Below are 19,202 nucleotides of genomic sequence, written 5' to 3' on the forward strand. Positions count from 1 at the left end.
ACAGATCCATGCAGTCCATCCACCTAAGTCGCCATGTAAAAAAAAAAAATCTCAAAAGAAAACCTGACCTGCAATGCCTGTATTTTTACAGTGTAGTAGCCAGATTCTTCTTTTACATTGACAGATGAAGTACAGCATTTCTTATTCAACATTCTAAAGTAAATGTGAATTTGTGAAACAGTAACCAAAAGAAGAAATACACGCCATCTAAATTGCCTGATGTTATCCAGTATGCTAATTATCTTGCCACATACAAATATGCATGATTAACAATTGATTTCTAGTTCTAACTAGAACTGAGGGAAAATACAAAATAAAACAATCTAAAACAGCATACTGCATCTGCAAGGTTTTTTTTTATTTGTAAAAAAGTAAACCTTCAGTTTAAACAAATATAAAAATAAACCTTCAGTACACTGTGTACTGAGAAGTCAGTAAAAAGACTAACAATTTTGGTGATAAGTTACTAGTTCTAGATTCCCCAGCCTTGCACAGCTTTGAGAGAACAAAAAGACAACGTGGAATCAATACTTTTTAAATACGTCTCTGTAAATAACATTTAGATCTCAAAGTGAGATATTTGACAATGTCTCAAGAGTCAGCTGTAACTCCTATTTGCCTTCGTTTCTCTTAACTTTCCTAACCAGGATCACCTAAAATACGTATTTTACTAAAACCCATTTACGAGAAATCTGTGTGGGTGTGAAGACAAACTCTCTTCTCATTTTCCATTTATAAATCAGAATGTATGACATTACACAGAAGAAGCCCAATAAGTTAAAACTGAATTATTATATTTCACATATGCCAATTTTCTACTCAAATTATTAGAGGAAAATAATGCACTTTCAGTATATACTATTTATGTATACAAAAAATATTCTGCTTTTTAACAGTTTATATGGTGGCTTAAGAAAAGTGGTTATTACATTTTACCTATTATTTAGTGTATTTCAAATAAGGGAGCTCCAAATGTTTACACTAACTATAAGAGGTAAGAATAAACTTCCTTCCAGTTAGCCTTTCATATAACATCTCCTAATTCTTTTTACAGTAATTTTTTATATGAACACGACCACAAAAAGCATTGAAGAAACAGGTCAGCCAAAACCTGGTTCTGTGTGATCAGCCCAACAGCAGTTCTGTTTGATACCAGTATTGACATAAGAACTGAGGCCTCAACCTTCCTCCCCTCAAAGTTAATGCATAAGTTATCTAAGAGAGTAAAATCAGAAACTAAGTTTTGTGCTTTTCAAAAGAGTTATCTCTCACTAAAAAAAAAATACCAGGCAGACTTTAAAAATAGATTTTATTTAGTAATTGGAAAAAAAAAAAAAACATTGAACTAGATATTTGGAAATTAATCCTACATTACTGGAATAGCTTATGAGACATTTTTTGAAAGATAAACCGATAGTTAAGTGTAAAAGCCTAGCCCTGTCGCACTTCAGAGTTTAACTGTAATGAGCACAGGAGGTCATTACAGTTTTTAAGTAATTGATTTGTATTTTACAGATATATAGGTCATTATTAATTCATTAGCACCTCAATCAGAAGTTTAGGTTCTCTTTTACAATGGTTATTTACACAAAGAAACATGGGATCAATGCAATATCCTAAAAGCAAAGTGCTACTGAGGCCGTGTGGGGCTCAATGCTAAAACCAATGTAAACAAATTAAAATACTACAGACAAGGTTTATAAATTACTGAATTCTATAGCATATGGAATATACACAAAGCAATTCCACAAAAACATCAATGTGATTGTAAATTGATAAATAAACAATATGTTAAATAGTAGAATCTCCATAAAATAGTAAATTATTGTCTCCATTTTGAACAATGGAGGCAAGCACTATTAATAGCTAGGAATTCTCTTCAGTAAAATAATAGACCTCTCCTGAGACCTGTTTGTGAAGTAAAAGGCTTACATTATTTATCTTGCGGTGGGTTTTTTTCTCCTCCAACATAGCTTAGCATCCTCTTGCTTCTGCAACAGTGTAATTAAAAGCCTTCGTCTGATTTCAACAATACAGTGTAATTCTTTAGCCAGAGCCAGCTTTCAACAGACATGAAAACACACAAAAAATTTAAGGCAACCTCATAATATCCAAGTCCAATCATGCCAACAAGAATGCTTTTGCTCCAAGGTTAAAAACTACTTTAAATTAAGTACTGATTTTCATTCTTTGGGACTCCTTCCTCCACTGACTGTGTTACCCACAGCTCAGATACGATTTTAAATTTTTTCCCAAATGTTCTCCTGAGTGCTTTCATCTCTTTTACCCGGGAACAATCTTCTCCTATAACAACATGGGAGACACCCTCTTCAAGGTGAGAGACTACTTTTGCACCATAAAAACGGAGCTCCAAAGCTCTAATTGATAGTGTTGTTCCATGGATTTTGGTTGTGGGCTCATTAACAGCAGCATAACAGTCCACATAAATAGTGTTTCCTCTGAATATACTGAGCTGATGGCTGTTCCATGAATAGCGTTCTTCTAACACTGCAATCATGTCCAAAGGCATCACCTTACTGTCTTTCATTCTTGAGAACACTTCCTTGAGTTGTGCAACATCTGTGTCTGCTGTGTAGCTGTCTCCATAACAATCATACTCACGAGCAAAATGTTCTTTTGTGTCTGGAGACATGTGAATCATAAAGGCTGGCTGCCAAGGCACCAGCATTTTGGTTTGAAAACACTGAAGGAGCCACTCTGCCCTCACCACATCGTATTTGTTGGAAGCGATGATGTTTTTCACTCTGACATTCTCAGCTCCTACAATGACACAGTAAGTCTCTGGCCCCGGGTTCTGTACCACGCTGCCACCACATTCGGCTATTCTGCTTTCCAGTTCAGACTTTGAATATTTTCCCGTTCCTGTCATAACACAAAACTCAACATCTTCAAATACATTTGAAACCTTGTTTACACTAGAAAGATCAGGAGCTTTAAATTGCTCAGCTATTCCAATTATCTTCTTCACCTTTGATACCGTTTTCCTTTTTTTCTCTTGTGGCTCATCATACTCATCTACATGAAGGTGCTTAGATGCCAACTTCCCTTCTGCTTTGCTTCTGAGATCTTCTAACATGTCTGAAGTCATGCACTCGTACCATTCTTTGTCCTCTCTTATCTTCTCAATTCGGGGGAATCTCAAAGTACAGTCAGTTTTGTACATATCACTGTTAACAATCTCGGCTGCCTTGATCTGAACTATGACAGAGTTCCAAGGTTCAATGTACATTTCAGGTTTTTCAGTTCCACACAAAATGTTACAGGGAGGGTCCTTCCTATGGTAGGGCTTCCAGTGTTTAGCCAGTTTCAAACCTAGATCATACAATTCCTTCATAGTATAGCCAGAGCCAACACGACAAATAGAGTGGAAAACGGTAGGTTTTTCATTTGGAGGGGGCGTCTCTGCAATAGCGCACAGAAAATGAGACATCATTCCGCCACGTGAGCCCTTCCCCCAGTAACCACCAACAATTAAAAGGTCTAGTTCATCCATCAGCCCATTGATGTATTCCGGCTTGATTTTTAACCAGCCTTCCCCACGTTTGTCAGGCTTGTAGGTGGACATGGGATCTTTCACCATAATCCCTTCCTCTCTGTTATCTATTGCTTCATTTAAAGCATCAATTACTTCTTTTCTTGTTCTGGCACTTTTTTTACGTACAACATGTATCCTGCCCGGTACCGGGGTAAATACACTACTTAAGATTTCGTATCTTTTGCTTAGTACTTCGTGCCCCAACTTCTGATCGTTAACCATCAATACATCGAACACACAGAAGCAGGTCTGCAGATCAGAGTCCTCCACCATTCTTTTTATGTCAAATCTGTTTCCTTTTTGCATAAAGGTTTGCGTCTCAGGATTGTAAGCCATCATTTCACCATCGAGAATGCAATTTTGTATGTTGCTCTTAAAAACATTATGAATAAATGGCGTTAAGGAACCATCAAGGGGGGAAGCACCGAACTGCTGAGTATAGTCAAACCCATTTCGGGAAAAATATTTATACACATCTCCATCTTTGTGCATCTGCATACGCTCACCATCCAGCTTAGTTTCTATGTAGAATAGCTGGTTATTCATTTGTTTCTCAATTTGCTGGACATCAGCAATAGCAGCGAGCATTGGTTTAAAGGCAGAAAACAACATGATAGAAACATCACTAAGTGAGACAGAGGGATCATGCAGTTGTATGCAAACTTTCTCCAAATCAGTTGTGACGTTGTGTAATTCAACAGCATCAGGATGAAAAATGGAAAATATAGTTTGTTGACTAACACCAAGCTTTAGATCCTTTATAATCATCCGGATGAGCCATTTTTGTTCCAATGCTGTGCTCTGGGTAATTAACTGAAGAAGACTTTTCTTTAACTGACCCTTGTTTTTAGCAACATTATTATTAGCTATCGCATCTAAGTGTTCATTGACTTGTTCTATTGTCAATCTGCCTTGTTTTGGACTCCTAGGTTTTAACACAAAATATGCAATCATTGCAAAATCTCCAGCATCTCCACGTGAGCCAGCAGGTGTTCTGTAATTTAAAAGCTTCGCAGCATCTTTTCCATCTTTTGGTAAATTAAGCAGTTCAATATACAGCTTCGCAAGCATAGTTTCTTTAATTCCATATGCCATCCTTTCTCTTTCCAACTGTGGAAGAATAAGTCGCATAGCTGGATAAAAAGAATCTGTGACGTCTTTGTCTTTTTGATGAAGAGCATCATGGAATTTTCTCCAGGAATCCAGAAAATCCTTGAAGTACTTAGTTTTCTCTGGACGAGATTTACATGTCTGTATTCGCTCCAGAGTAGAACACAGATCCGCAAAAGGCACGTGAGAGGCCACCGTTTTTTTAGGAGAAGGCTGTGAAGCAGGCGTGGAAGCCATCAGAGTCCGTATGTCACTAAGAACAAAAAAAGTATATATTTGTAGAGAAAGAAAACGCCAGCACGTTATTCTGTCTCGAAAAAAATATCTCTAACTGGGATTTACTGATTTTCTCATTTTTCTAATTAGGATTTAACCGTTATCTTTACTGAAAGGTCACCAGCTGGTACCACTGTCCTTAGCTATGTCCTCAGCAGCCAGGCTGCGACACTCTAACGCAAGGCATCACCTAGCCGAGAGGACTAGAAGACAGGAGACGGCACCGCGCACCCCTCCCGCTGCTGCGCAGGCCGGAGCTGTCACTGTTCGGGGACCGATTTCCTCCGCCACCCTCCCCCGGAGCACAGCCCGTCCCCGACACCACCCCGCCCTCAGCCCGCTCCTCCCCCGGCTCCTGCCGCCCGGCAGCTCCCCGGCGGCTGAGGAGACCCGCCGGGCCCGCCGTGGGCGGCGCTGAGGGAGCGGGGTCCTGCGAGGCCGGATGGCGCTCTCGGTGGGGGCACAGCGGCGGGGCCTGGGGGGAGACAGCGGCTGGGGCGCTCCCGGTGCTCCTCCCGCGGGCAGGCTCCACACCCCTTCCCCCCCCCCGCTACGGCGTTGCCATGGAGACGGGGCGGGGGGGGACGGGACACGGACGGACGGACACCACCCAGGGGGCACCTTCCGCTCCGCACCGGCCGCCCCCTCCCCGGAGCGGACTGGCGGGCAGACGGGTGGGGGGAACGGCCGGCCGGCCGCCCCCAGAGGAGACTTACGCGGAGCCGGGGGTACCCGCGGAGCCGGCGTCACACCGGTCGCCCTCCGCCCCGGAAGGGGAGGAGCGCCCCGTTGACGCCGCGGCCCGTGTTCTTCCACCGGGCGCCGTGGTTCCGGCCGCGCGGGGAGGCACCGGGTATCGCGGCGGCAGCGGTCGTGCCTGCGCAGTTACCGCAGCGGCGGGGAAGCGCTGGCGGAGCCCGGGGCGGGGGAAGAAAAAGGGAGAAAAAGGGGAGCGGGCGGGCCCTGGCCCGGAAGCGGAAGCCGCGGCGGGCGTGACTTCCTGTCTCGGAAGGAGCGGTGGTTGAAGTTGCGCGTCGGGGTCTGTGCTGGCCTGAGGCACCGCCGGCGGCAGGCGCCGCCGCGGCCGTGCGGGAGGATGCGGCGGGTGGGTCTCACCTCGCCCCGGGCCGGGCCCGCCCCGCCGGGAGTGAGCTGGGGTAGGCGTAGGTGGTGGTGGGCCGGTCCCGTCCCGTCCCCGTCAGGCCGCGAAGGGGCAGGGGGAGCCGGGGGGCGAAAGCGGCGCGTTGGGGCCGGGCGGGCGGGAGCGGGGGAGGGGGGCGGCGGCGGCCGGCAGGCTTGTTTTTGATTTGGTGTTTGGGGTCTCGCCGTGACTAAACGCGGCTCTTCCCTGGGCGGGGGTGGCTGGCGGGCGGGGTGCTGTCCCGTGGGCGTGCGCGGCTCCTGTGCCGGCCTTTCGGGACGTCTCTCCCGAGGAGCTGCTGCGTTGACAGCGCCGTTAAAAGTTCCTTCAGGTGCCTTCCTGGGAAGCCCTGGGACAGCTTTTGCATCTTCGCAGCAAGATCGTGCTCTAGTGTTTCGTTTGCCTCCGCTGCCATGTGGAACAATTTCTGCAGATGGGGATGCTTGTAGAAGATGGGGCAGATGATGATAACTTTAACGTTGCTTAATATGCCAAGTGAATATGTTGAAAAGGCTGAGCAGGATGTTTCTTTTAGGTAACAATGGAAATAATTTAACGTGCTTGGAACGTAATATGTTTTAGGAGCCCATGCTCAGTAGAAAGCTAAGGTTCTAATATGATAACTCTTCTTTGTTTGTTGTTGTTTTGTTTTTTTTACACAGTACCTTCATAATTCAAGACAGGCTTGTAAGGTTCAGTAAGATCTCTCAGTCGAGAGGGGAAGTATAGTAAAAGTTAAGGGGAAAACACTTTCATTTATGAGTGTGTACCACTTGATGCAGAGCTGTGGAAGTTTGCTGTTTGAAATAAGTAGGACAAGTGGCTTGCTGATTTTAAAAGCCAGAGCCCTTAAATGTCTGACACTTAGTTGTTCTTACTCTGCTTTTTCCTTGGTTAGGAGTAGCTACTTTGCTGTTTTAACTTTTTTTTTTTTTTTTTTAATGAGAGTCTCTGTAAGATTTTAGTACTAAGAAAGTGTATTTTTCCTGTCCTTACTAAACTTGTAGGTTTTCTTCCAGATTAGTTCCCCCTCTGAAACTAAGTTTTTACAGTTGAGTACTTAATATTTCTACTTACAGAAGTCTTCTGAATAAATATGAGTAAATGTGAAGCTTATGTAAATCTTGTCTGTGTCTGGAGGAGGTGGAGTGTAGGGGAAGGAAGTGCAGTAGAAAGAAACAGACGTTTTCAGATACTTCTCTGTGTTCTTAAGAAATACCTCATTTTATTTGTTTGTTTTGAAACTGTGAAATCTGAAGGATTGCAGTGAGTGTTAAAACTAAGTTTTTAGGGTTTGGGGTTTTTTTTAAAGCTCTTTAATGAGAAGGCAGCTGTTAAACACCTGAATGCTCTTCTTGGCATTAACTTAAAGGCTGCTCATACACTAAAAGTTAGCTTTAAGGAGGTAATGTAAGTCTATCATAACTTTGTTGTTATGCACTATGTATGTTTTATACTGTGTGTTGTATGTATAGTCCAGGACATTTCGACATGATGCTTGAACTTCACTATAAGATGTTGTTTTCAAGTTTATCAGATGTTTCAAACAAGAGCTGAGCTTGATAGGAGGAGCATGAACATGATATGCATGGTTTCATTAGTAAAGCAGATGTAACTTCTAGCGATATTGGTTGTTAGCTCTTCCTAATTGTCTTTCAAGTAACTGAAGACCAACAGTGATTATGTGTGTAATTCAAAAGCAATTTTACTCAAAGTTCATAAATGGAATTGTCTTTCAGGCAGAGATGAAGCCTGGGAAATCATCACATCCAAAGGTAAATGTTTTATAATGTGATCAGTGTATGAAAATAGCACTTTTTAATATTAAAAATAAAGACAAAAAATGCAACAGAATTTGTGGCAAAGACAAGAGTAATTTCAACTGCCGTTCAAAATGAATGAAAAATTGTTCCCAAATACTTTAAGTATGCGCTTGGGTTTTTATGATCTTCAGTTGATAATGACATTAACCATTTAAGAATAGCATTAGGGCACAGCAGAATACTACTAAAATGTCTTGATCATAAAGACTTTATTTTTTTCCTCAGAATTTCTATTGTTATGAGTGATTTATATTTTCAGTAGTTACTTAATTATGGGATTTGTAGCTCATCTAATAGAACATAGAGGTCTGCAATAATTCCCGGACTGTGGATTCAGAAGTGGACATGTATAGATACAGACGTGTGTGTGCATATCTACATATGTGTATATCCCTGTGGCATAAAATTGAAACTCATTGCTTCCAAATTTCATTTCTGTTTTGAGAGGCAATACAGTTCTGTGGCTGTGTAAGCTGAACTAGTCTTTACTGGCCTTTAGGCCAAAGGCACAGCAGCAGTCTGGCTAAGTCTTACTTTCATTAGGTTGAATTGGACCGTATTGCTGTTCTTCTGTATTAATGGTTTCCACGATAGAACTTTGTATTTCAATATTGTCTTCTACTTGTCTCTTAAGTTTACAAGCATCATCAAAAAAAACACTTGTAGGAGCCACCAGCATTCACAAAGGCTAGCCTTTCTAATGCAGCATTATCAGAGGGACAGGAAGACATGTGAAGCAGATAGATGCTAGACGAAAGACCTCTGATCATATTTGTGACTAAGAAAACATCATCTGTGAGGAGAATGCAGAGGAACTGAGTTTATATAGTCTGGAGAAACTGAAGGTAGGTTACATATTTGGAGGTTAATAAACATTGAACTAGAAGTAAAGAATTTAACTTACTAAGTCTCCCTTCCTGTTAAGTATTAGGAAATATTTTCTAGTAATAAGAGTAGCTAAGAACAAGAACAGCTTATGTAGGAATTTCCATTAATATAAGAGTTACCTAGGAAAGCATCTACCAGATAAAACTGTATGGTTCTGCTCTTGATGACTGTATATTTGTCACAGACATTGACTCTCATGACAAGTTTAAAAAACCAGAAAATCTCCCTTATGCTTGTTTTCATAGCCTCTAACTTAGTTTAAATAATCGGCTGTTATAAAATACTGTTACTGTGTATACTGTAAAATGGGATGTGACTTCCTGTTATAGGAAAACCTTGTCATTGGCGAAGTTATGACAATTACTTGATATATAGTGCTGCAGTACAATGTTCCTTCAAAAAAACAAGGTTGTTTTAGTGAAGCAAGAATTATTTCCAAGGGGTTAATGTTTTATCTAGGAGATTTGAAAAGGACATCTGTAGAGAAACCTTATTTCCCTGGCTGAAACAAAACTTCCACTAGCCTGCCACTGGCCAGCTTGCTGGCTTCCCTTGGTTCCAGTGTCTCCATCTGTAATACATGGATGATGTTTCATGCCATCTATCTGTAGAGCTGTGATACATCTAACAGTAGAAGGCAATATAACTGAGATAATCCTGTTAAACTGTCAGCCATTAAAAAAAAAAATTAACTAGTCATATTTGCAGGTGACAGATTAAAAAGTTCTCCTTTAGAAGACTTAGAGGTGCACACTTCTTGCCTTAACAGGGACATCAGGCAGTTATAGAGCTAGTCCGTAAGTGGTTCTTGTAGTCTAGGAACAGTAGTAGTTTTGTCTAGAAAGAGAAACAGGCTTGTCCAGGTGGTGGGTCCGCTCTGTTTCTCAGGTTGACCAGCTCAGACATCAAAGTCTAAATATATTGTTCTCCCTTTCCTTCCCTATCCCCCCCCGCCTTTCCCTGATTGTTCTGGCACCGTATTAGTCACAAAAATTAGAGATACAGGAGAATCACAACATGTGCTCTTCGTAATTCAACATAGAGTTTTGCATCATAAGATGTTATATTGTAAACTGTTTGAAAGGTTTATAACTTCCCATCCACCACAACAATAATGGGAAATGAAGACCAAGAAGAGGTGGTGGGGTTTTTTTCTCTCTCTCTGTGTAGTCTTGCAGTATGTTGAACAGTCTCAAATCTCATACACCTCAAAAAGTATTGAGGAACACCTTATCACTCACTGAAAATTACTATATTAGCTTACCCTTTTTATTTATGTCCTTTAAGTGGAAATTTGGTTCTGCTTGCATCATCTACTGTTCAGGTCAAACAAGATAATGTTTGGAAGGCCTGCTACTTTGGGGTTCATAGAAAGCATGGTTTGCAGCTTTATTGAGAATGAGCTTTTATTGACTTGGTTTAGAGTCTCTTCTAGGCCTGTGTGCTTGTTTGAGAAACCATAATTTTCCTTTCTAGTGATCTTTCAGTCGGTATTGGAAGGAGGCAGGGAAGAACCTAGGAGAAACTTGTATCTTAGTTCTCTAGCTAACAAATCTTGCAGTAAGATGTGAAGTAAGAGACATGGTCTGATTCAAGCCTGGAAATGGACAGAACTGCTGAAGTTTCACATAGCTGGGAAGAAAACTTTAATAGTCATGTAGTTGTTCACTAGTGCAGAGTAGTCAGCTTTACATAAATATGTAGGTGAGTATGAAACATTTGTGGCTGTGTAGTTTACCCTTCCTGCTAACTACCATAAGTTGAGTTCCAGTTGTAGGATGCATTAGTTTTGCAACTCCAGTAGCAAAGTTTTTATATGTACCTATATATATATCAGAAGTAATCACACAGCAGCAGTATATCAGTAGTATAGCATTTTGATAATATTATCCTACTGAAATGAAAATAGAAGCAGTGCACAAATGATACTAACATAGCTTATAAAATCAGCTGTGAGTATCAGTCTTCAAATAGCAATTCTTAGTGTATATGGGATAGCCATCTGCAAAACTTAATTACCTTAAGTAAGATTTTTATGACTTCTTTGGGTTTTAGTAGTTGTTTTTAATGACGGGTCTCTTACTCTTTTGTGAATGTCTTGTTGAGAAAGCATTTTTGGAGTCTCTTTCATTTTGTAAGAAAGTCAGCAAAATTTTGAATAGCGTGGATAAGGAGAGTGTTTTTACTGTGTCATTATCAGTGTTCTTATAGTCTTGAAATGTAATGCAGGAAATGTTTGTCAACTTCATTAGGAAGTTCTCTTACAAATTAAAGTATCTACTTTATGTGTCTCCTAATTACTGTGACTTCTTTACTAGAGAAATGGATCACAAGAATTAAATTTTCATATAGACAGTATTTGTGCGTACTTGGATGTGGATATTGAACATGAGCTCATAAACAATATAAGAGAATAAAGTTGGGATAACTGCTCTGTAGACTACTTTATAGTTCACCAGTTTTACATATTTGAAGTAGATACGCTATATAAAAGCTTAATTTCACATTGGTTAATATGTGAATCTTAAGATGTAACAGATTTATTTTTATTTCTGATTTATATCTAATTGTCACATAAAATAATTAGAGATGGCAGTTTTTCCTGGTCATATTGAGTGCTTATCATATTTGCGGAGTGCAAAGGCTGTGACTGCAGAGGTCACCTTTTATCACTTGATCCTACCAAGATGGCTGGTGTAGTTGCAGCCCTCTCCAGTAGTATTAGGCCATACAGCTTATTTCGGTGTGGGTCCTGCAAGTGAATTGAATGCTTGGATGCATCTCTGCATGTCAGACTCCTTTGGAGTTCATTCGGCTTCTTACTGCACTACATCATTTTAGGAGGTTATAACATGGAGTGTGTCTAAACCGTAATTATTATCTGCTATATAACTTGGAGTGTTCTTAAACAAGTGAGCTTGTGTTGTCAATTCCAGGCGGTATGGTTATTCAACTCAGTGGCGACTGAACAGTTACTGTAGTTCTCATGTAGGTTTGGCAGTTTTTGCCTATTTCCATATTACACTTGAACCCAGCAGTGAATAATGTGAGAGATTCTGTGTATGCTGTGAGACATAAGTATCTCTTATGGTTGGAAAGAAGATTTAATACATTATCATTAACATCACTCTCCTCATTTTATGCTGCGTGTATGTTTTTGTCATGAGTCTGTTTTCATGTTTGGACTTTTCAGCAGTTGTGCTTTTCATTGATCAGAGAATAATGTAGTTAGCTGACTGTTTTCAGTGGTCTTGTGTGATGATGCAATCTTTCAGCTAAAGATTTAATATGGATTACTGATCTGATAGTGGAAAACTATCATTATAAATCAGAACCAATCCAAATATAGCAAAACAGCTGTCATAAATGTAACTACAACGTGGTATCTTACTATAGAGGAGTCTCTTTCTTCTGACCAGTTTACATGTTGCTCTGTAATCACAGTAGATCAAGATTCCGAAAGACAGCCACTAAACGATAGCAGACCCAGTATGCATTGTGAGCCTCCACTGGTTGCAGAGTGAAGTGCATAGGCTGATTGAATGCTTCTCTGGGCCTTAATCAGTAGCAACTTAGAAATAAGGGCTATTTCTGTTTGTGTTCTCTGGATTCTAGAGTTAGTTATATGAGAAGCTTTGACAAACTGGTGATACAGTCTGTATGGTTGTTCTGTTGGTCAGTAGGGAAGACTGAGGGAAAGCATAAGTTGTTATGGTCCCAGTCAACCAATTTTCTAGTGCTACTGATAGACTTTGCCTGCTGAAATAATGTAAATGGGATTTTGAAGAGTTCTAAAGCCTTTTCCTTATGATTGCTTTTCTGCTTGTTTTACAGAGTTGAATGGTTTCCAAAAATTCAAAGGGAGTTTGCCACCAAGTTTGATGTTTATGCTTTAATGTACTGACTTGCCATTAATCTTCTGCAAGTATGAATGCTTAAATCCCTTCCTTTTTCTTTCCCCTATATTTATACATATATGTTTGGGTTTTTTTACAGGATTTACTTGGAGTAAAAGATCACTGACTTCTACAATGGAAAAGTCATGGATGCTTTGGACCTTTGTTAAAAGATGGCTACTAGCTTTGGCTTCCTGGTCTTGGAGTCTCTGCCGTATTTGTCTTTTACCCTTGATAGTAACTTTTCACTTGTACGGAGGCATTATACTACTTATATTAATATTTGTATCAATAGCGGGTATATTATATAAATTCCAGGACGTGCTGCTTTACTTTCCTGAACAGCCCTCTTCGTCACGCCTTTATGTTCCTATGCCTACTGGTATACCACATGAAAATATCTTCATCAAAACCAAAGATGGAGTTCTTCTCAATCTTATTCTGCTGAGATACACCGGGGACAATGCAGCGTATTCTCCAACCATCATTTATTTTCATGGGAATGCAGGCAACATTGGCCACAGGTTGCCAAATGCTTTGTTAATGCTGGTGAACCTGAAAGTAAACTTAATTCTTGTCGATTATAGAGGGTATGGAAAAAGTGAAGGAGAAGCAAGTGAAGAAGGTTTGTACTTAGATTCTGAGGCTGTGTTAGACTATGTGATGACTCGGTCTGATCTTGATAAAACAAAAATTTTTCTTTTTGGCCGTTCCTTGGGGGGAGCAGTAGCTATTCACTTAGCTTCTGAAAATTCCCATAGGATTTCTGCCATCGTGGTGGAGAACACCTTTCTTAGCATCCCATACATGGCCAGCACTTTGTTTTCTTTCTTTCCAATGAGATATCTTCCTTTATGGTGCTACAAAAATAAATTTCTGTCCTACAGAAAAATCGCTCAGTGCAGAATGCCTTCTCTCTTCATCTCTGGGTTGTCTGACCAGTTAATTCCACCAGTTATGATGAAGCAACTTTATGAATTATCCCCAGCTCGGACTAAGAGATTGGCGATATTTCCTGATGGAACTCATAATGACACTTGGCAGTGCCAGGGTTATTTCACTGCACTTGAACAGTTCATCAAAGAAGTAATAAAGAGTCACTCCCCTGAAGAAATGGCGAAAACATCATCTAACGTAACAATAATATAATTGATATTCTTCTTTGGGGTGGGGGGCGTACCTGCACTGTACCTTAATTTGTAAGAAGTGGTAAAAGAATGTCCATTTTTAAATGTATGTCATGTGTGTACTTGCCTAAAGAGTGAAATTAAACTTGGAAAGGTCTGATGCTTTATTAAGATGTTTCAGATAACTTTTACATTTGCAGCATTGTAAATGAACCATTTTGTCTTCTTCGTACTTTTTTGGTATCTCTGTCCATATATTCCATTTGTTTGATATGTACAACGGATGCTATTAAAGGAACTTGCTACAAAAGTAGTACAGATTGTATTAGTTTAGAACAACGGGAGGCTCTTTATTCACTGCTGTATGTGTGAGCTTTTTGGGCAGTCATGGTTAGCACAATGATTTGTTGCTTCTCTTAGAGTTTATTTAAAGTGTGCCATGCATGAGATTAGTGTTTTATTCCTTGAAATTTTATATTATGCAGGGTGGGAAGTCTTTAATGTGCTAAATAATATAACATTAATGGTAGAGTATACTTGCAGGTATACTATCCTGGGTTATTACTGGGTTTTATGGTTATGCATACATACATATTTCAAACTGCAGCTGCAGAGGAAAAGACACTTTCCCTGTTTCCATTTTACTATTTGTATTATAATAGTGCCCGGAAAGTTGTATGTGCCTAAACATCATGGCTTCAGGATTTTGCTCAGGCAATTTCTTCATAGAAAATAGAAGTAACCTTCAAAAAGAGAGCAGTGCGATCTAAGCTCCTTCCGCCCCAAGCCCTCCTCACTAACGTACAGGCAAACTATTTGTTGGTATTAGTCTGCTTGTGCATTTGAGGTGGGATTTCCCAAGGCAGAGTGGGTGGTGTGACAGGAAGGAGTGTCATACAAGGTAAAAGTATGTATTTGTGTCCGACTTTTCTAGGCTGGTGTAGTTAAATGTCTGTGCCCTTTGTTTATACCTCCAAAAAAAACCAAATTCAAATAATTGCCAGTGATCACATGATTAGAGATTAACATATACAGTTGTGACGGTAAGGATAATAAAAATGAGCAGGGCATTAAATTTAGTAGACCTAAGCTTAGTTGATCTGAAAGAGACTACATTTATTTTAAGTTTTACCCATTTGCTTGCAAAAAGTCACCTACAGTTCTGTTGTACCGTGTGGAAGTAGCCTAAGCATCAGCAGAAGTGAGTTTTCTTTAGCTCTGCTGGGATTTTTGAAGCTAGTATCACCACTTCAGAGCCAGCAGCTCTCAATTTGAGAGAGTTTGATTTTGACTGAATGTTGGGGTTCTTTTTTGTTTGTTTGTTTTGTTTTTAGGAGTCCTTATCCTAGGTAGTGATATCAAAGTTGTATTCTGTTAGCTCAGTCTGTATTGGAGTGTGAGGCTGTTTAAATCTCTTCTGCAGGTTTAATTTCTCATTTGCTACAGCTGATAGTTTGCCTCTTCAAAATATTTGTAATGGGAAGAACAAACTGTGGAAAATCTTCCACACAATCTGTACAATTGCCCTTCAGATTGAAATTTTAAAATAAACTTTTCTGCCATGTTGTCCTGATTCAGAAAAGCATCTCAGCACACACTTAAAACCAGTTTCCTGGTGGACACTGGTATTTTAAGCTTGTGCTTAAGTTTTCTGGTTGAATAAAACTGCTTTCCTGAACTGGTGCCTTAATGGTTATGCCTACTAAAATTTATTACATGGAATTACAGGTCTTATTGGTACACATGGGTAATAGTTGTCAGCAATTTATAGATAGGGTGATACATCTTTACTTAAATGTGATTTTTTTTTTATTTTTATTTTTAAATAAACATATACATACTGGAAGTTGCTGCTTTCTCTGGTAAGTATCTTTTGTCATACTATTATTAAGGTTTTCTTAGAGTTGATTGAAAACGCTATAGAACTTTTTGGATCTATAGACCTAAAATCATTATAGACAGAGCATAGTTTTAAATTTGAGTGAAACCAAAACTATCTCCTCAGCCTCCCAGTGGTGGTATTTTTGGGGGGGGAGGCGGGTGGGGAAGGTATATTGGTGAAGTTTGGTTGGGGGGGTAGTATTTATATAGCAGGAGAGAGTTAATAGCATTCCCTTTTCCTGATGTAGTCTAAAATGACATTGTGAGCTGCTTGCATAGATCGTTTCAGCTACTTCACATTGCTTTAGAATTAAGGTGGAGGGAGAGAAGGAAAATAAGTGGGCAAATACTGCCTTTCTAAAAATAAGTTGATAAAGCCAAAAGAATAGATTACTTGTTGGAGACAGAATGAAGAGAAAGTAAATAATTGTTTCAGAAGTTGTCATAACTTGCCATTAAATACCACTGTTTTTTCCAGAAAATGTCGATTTCTAAAGTAACATGGCTTTTTACCCCACTTCCCGCCAATCAAAGACAAACAAAAACCTCAACCCAAAGTACCCCCAGTATTATGTGGCACTGACGTACAAGTGAAGTATTCTCATTTGGGCACACAGTTGCGAAGTCAAATGTGCGGCATTAGATTATGGCAATCTGGAGCTGTCCAAAGTGGACTGTATCTAAACATTGCTTTTGATTATCAAGCCATATCTTTTCACTATATTGTCTGCAGGACAGAAAGATGAAACTTTGTCTGATTTTGCAAGTATTGGGTATGAGAAGACACAATTGTCATATATGCATCCTTTACACTTAATGTGGTTTCTTCCACATAAGGACATTTTTACTTCTCCCTTAATGGGTTGGGCGTGTACACTTGTGAATGAATGTCTGTTATCACGCTGTTTTTCATTGCACTGGCTATGAAATCCACAGAAAGAAGACAGGAAGGAAATTATTGTTTTATGCAAATGTTCCACTGCTGTACATACGATCTTTTAAGGGAGGGAGAATGGAGAAGAAACTTGTACTGGCAAGTCAAGACTTGTTTTTATTTTATGGTCTGTGTGATGGAAACCCACAGTTATCTGCTGCTAAAACTGAACTGCGAGCAACACAGTAGTAATAACTTTAAATTGCCAAAAGGTGTGTTACGATACTGTTGCATTTATTTCACTTAATACTATTATATGTTTTCTCTTAACAGTTTTCTGTTTGTGTATAGGTGTTTCCCAAGTATTTGTCCTGTGTATATAAATTTCTAGTTTGGGAAGAGGAAGTTGAGTTATTTTTACAGGTTTGTAACAAAGCCTCTTGGTTTAAATGTGCTCATTAAAGGAATTGTCTCTTTTATAAGAGGAACTTTTAATTTAAAAAAAAAAGAAAAGAACGAGGGGGTCAGGAGTTGAACTGGAACAGCTGTAGCAGTACAGTCCTTGTAAGGAAGCATCCAGTATAAGACCTTGTGTGCGCACATGTGTGTGTGGTTTTAATTAATGGGAAATACTTGAGGCTTCCTGCTAACCCAAGTTTACATTCCCAATATTTGTTTCTGAACTGTGAATTGCAGAGAGATAAGCTATGCTTTCATCTGAAGAAATGTTAACTGGTGTAGCTGCCCTCATGTCCATTTCTCAGGTAAAATTAGAAATAGAGCACAAATACATTTGGTAGGCTACGGACAATCTCTCAGTTGAAGGGCAGATGGATTAACTATTTATACAAAATATGCATATCAGCATCTCTAAGCTAATCATTTGCATCACGCTGGATGTTCACAGTGAAGAATGCAAGGCTGAATTGAGAGCCAAGGTATGGTCCCTTCTTTTAGCAAAAAGATGCAGACATACCTCCATTTGTATTTCATAATTCAATTCTTGAGAAGTACATTTTTTTTTTTTTTTTAATGACAGGTGATTTTGCTAGGGGCACTTCTGCCAAATATAAAATCAGTGCCTCTTGCATGTAGTGGGATCAGCCTGATGTATCCCATTAAGAGTAATTTACAATGCTATCCTGCTTGCATAATTTAGAGTAGAACCCCACGGAAGTGTAAATAGAGATAGTATATTGAAGTTCTAAATAACACTTGTGTGTTGAATTCAGAAACAGTCATTGAATATGTGATGCAAGCTTTTTATTTGATTTTTCTTTAATATATAGTTAAAAATGTCTTAAAGTATTCTTAAGTTTTGTAGACAAAGCATAAATGTTACTGTATATGTGCTAACTGTGGCAAAGTTTTACATTCTCATTCTAGTATGGTTTTTACAATAAAATTAATTTTACAAAAAACACTTTTCTATTTTTATGTACTGACATATGCAATAAATTGATACATTAAAAGTGCTGTTAATGTCTTGTTCTAGTTTGTGGCCTGTCTTCAGTATGTGTACAGGGGTATTTTTGTATGCATGGTAACTGATCAACCTCAAGGTATTGTTTTCGGTTCCTTACTAAAGTCAGAGCACATGGAATAGACAGCCGCATTGTTAGATGCGGTGTTTGTGGAAAGCTGTTACAGCAGGGAAAAACTATATTACAAATACCTGTTTCTAAGCCTTGTCACGTATCCTCACTTTCAGGAAGTGTTAATAAGTAAACCTGAGATGTGGTAGCTCTCCATCACTTTCTAACACATTCTGCATTTCAAAACTTCTCTGTTGTCTGGGGAACTGAGAGATGGTCTAAGTATGTCAGTTAGGAAGTATTTTTAAGTGTTTCTGACTAGTTTTGCCACCTGTTGCTGGTAATATTTTAAGTGTCAATTTTAAATGCTATAATGCCACTCTAGCAGCTTTATAGTTCATTTAGGTAGCTGCAGTGGGATACTCAGGCTGATGCAATTTCTACTTTCTTACAGAGAAATGCATAACTAAGCTTATATCACCTCTGCTCCCATCCTGCACGGTTAATGTGAAATACCCAGAAACTAAGGATTTACTGCTGTCTTTTCTAAAGTTGCAAAATGTGTGTCCTCTCCTGCATTACTGCAAGACTTGTTCAATTTTAAACCAATGCCTAGGAAACACGGGTAGGGGGGTGGGTGGTACATTTTGACACTTTATTCAAGATACTTATTAATTTTGAATGGAAAAAAAGGGTTATTTCTAATTCTTGAAGCAATGAAAGTAAAGGAGCAACTCAGATTTGGGTACTTCACGTGAATACTGCCCTTCTTGAATGAAAAGCAGTTTGCTGTCTTGGGAACTATGTCACTAAACCTTACTTGCGCAGTGCTACTCTGAAGAATACGAGTCTTGCATTTGCTTTTTCTTATTTGAAAATTGATAAGCAGCTGGGCTACAAAGTGGAACATAAACTGTGTTCTGGAATGTCTCATGATGTTATATTCATTTGCTTAGTAGATATGTATAGGCCTTCATATCAGATAGACAAAGGTAAAATACAGTATTTGAATTTCTCTCAGAATTTGCAAGTACTGCTTAAATCATAGTAAACATTCATAAGGGCATATGAACATATAAACTAAAATGCTAGAAA

General features: G+C 39.3%; 2 protein-coding genes across 7 annotated transcripts; one reads left to right on the plus strand and one right to left on the minus strand.

Moving 5' to 3' along the window:
• Positions 1-1,331: 1,331 nt before the first annotated feature.
• On the minus strand, positions 1,332-5,689 carry LIG4 (DNA ligase 4). Its single transcript, XM_050900881.1, has 2 exons — positions 5,659-5,689; positions 1,332-4,919 (listed from the first exon to the last, which is right to left on the minus strand). Exon 2 carries the CDS (start codon positions 4,901-4,903, stop codon positions 2,165-2,167), a length of 2,739 nt encoding a protein of 912 aa, XP_050756838.1. The 5' UTR covers positions 4,904-4,919; positions 5,659-5,689; the 3' UTR covers positions 1,332-2,164.
• Positions 5,690-6,013: 324 nt separating this feature from the next.
• On the plus strand, positions 6,014-14,613 carry ABHD13 (abhydrolase domain containing 13). Of its 6 annotated transcripts, none has more exons than XM_050899282.1 (4): positions 6,014-6,047; positions 7,823-7,858; positions 8,541-8,751; positions 12,791-14,613. In XM_050899282.1, exon 4 carries the CDS (start codon positions 12,826-12,828, stop codon positions 13,837-13,839), a length of 1,014 nt encoding a protein of 337 aa, XP_050755239.1. In that variant the 5' UTR covers positions 6,014-6,047; positions 7,823-7,858; positions 8,541-8,751; positions 12,791-12,825; the 3' UTR covers positions 13,840-14,613. The 6 variants fall into 6 exon arrangements, with proteins under 6 accessions (XP_050755239.1, XP_050755246.1, XP_050755253.1 ...); XM_050899276.1 differs by lacking the exon at positions 6,014-6,047 and adding an exon at positions 7,092-7,134; XM_050899289.1 differs by lacking the exon at positions 8,541-8,751 and having other exon boundaries at positions 6,020-6,047.
• Positions 14,614-19,202: the final 4,589 nt, after the last annotated feature.

This window comes from Gymnogyps californianus, chromosome 1 (assembly GCF_018139145.2).
Source record: "Gymnogyps californianus isolate 813 chromosome 1, ASM1813914v2, whole genome shotgun sequence".
Lineage (NCBI taxonomy): Eukaryota > Metazoa > Chordata > Aves > Accipitriformes > Cathartidae > Gymnogyps > Gymnogyps californianus.

Excerpts from the sequence above, each read along its gene's own strand:
- LIG4 (XM_050900881.1), bottom strand. The coding sequence starts at position 4,903 with ATGGCTTCCACGCCTGCTTCACAGCCTTCTCCTAAAAAAACGGTGGCC.
- ABHD13 (XM_050899272.1), top strand. The coding sequence starts at position 6,585 with ATGTTGAAAAGGCTGAGCAGGATGTTTCTTTTAG. Across the intron at positions 6,619-7,822 it reads GAGCAGGATGTTTCTTTTAG|GCAGAGATGAAGCCTGGGAA; the intron begins GTAACAATGGAA and ends ATTGTCTTTCAG. Across the intron at positions 7,859-12,790 it reads GGAAATCATCACATCCAAAG|GATTTACTTGGAGTAAAAGA; the intron begins GTAAATGTTTTA and ends GTTTTTTTACAG.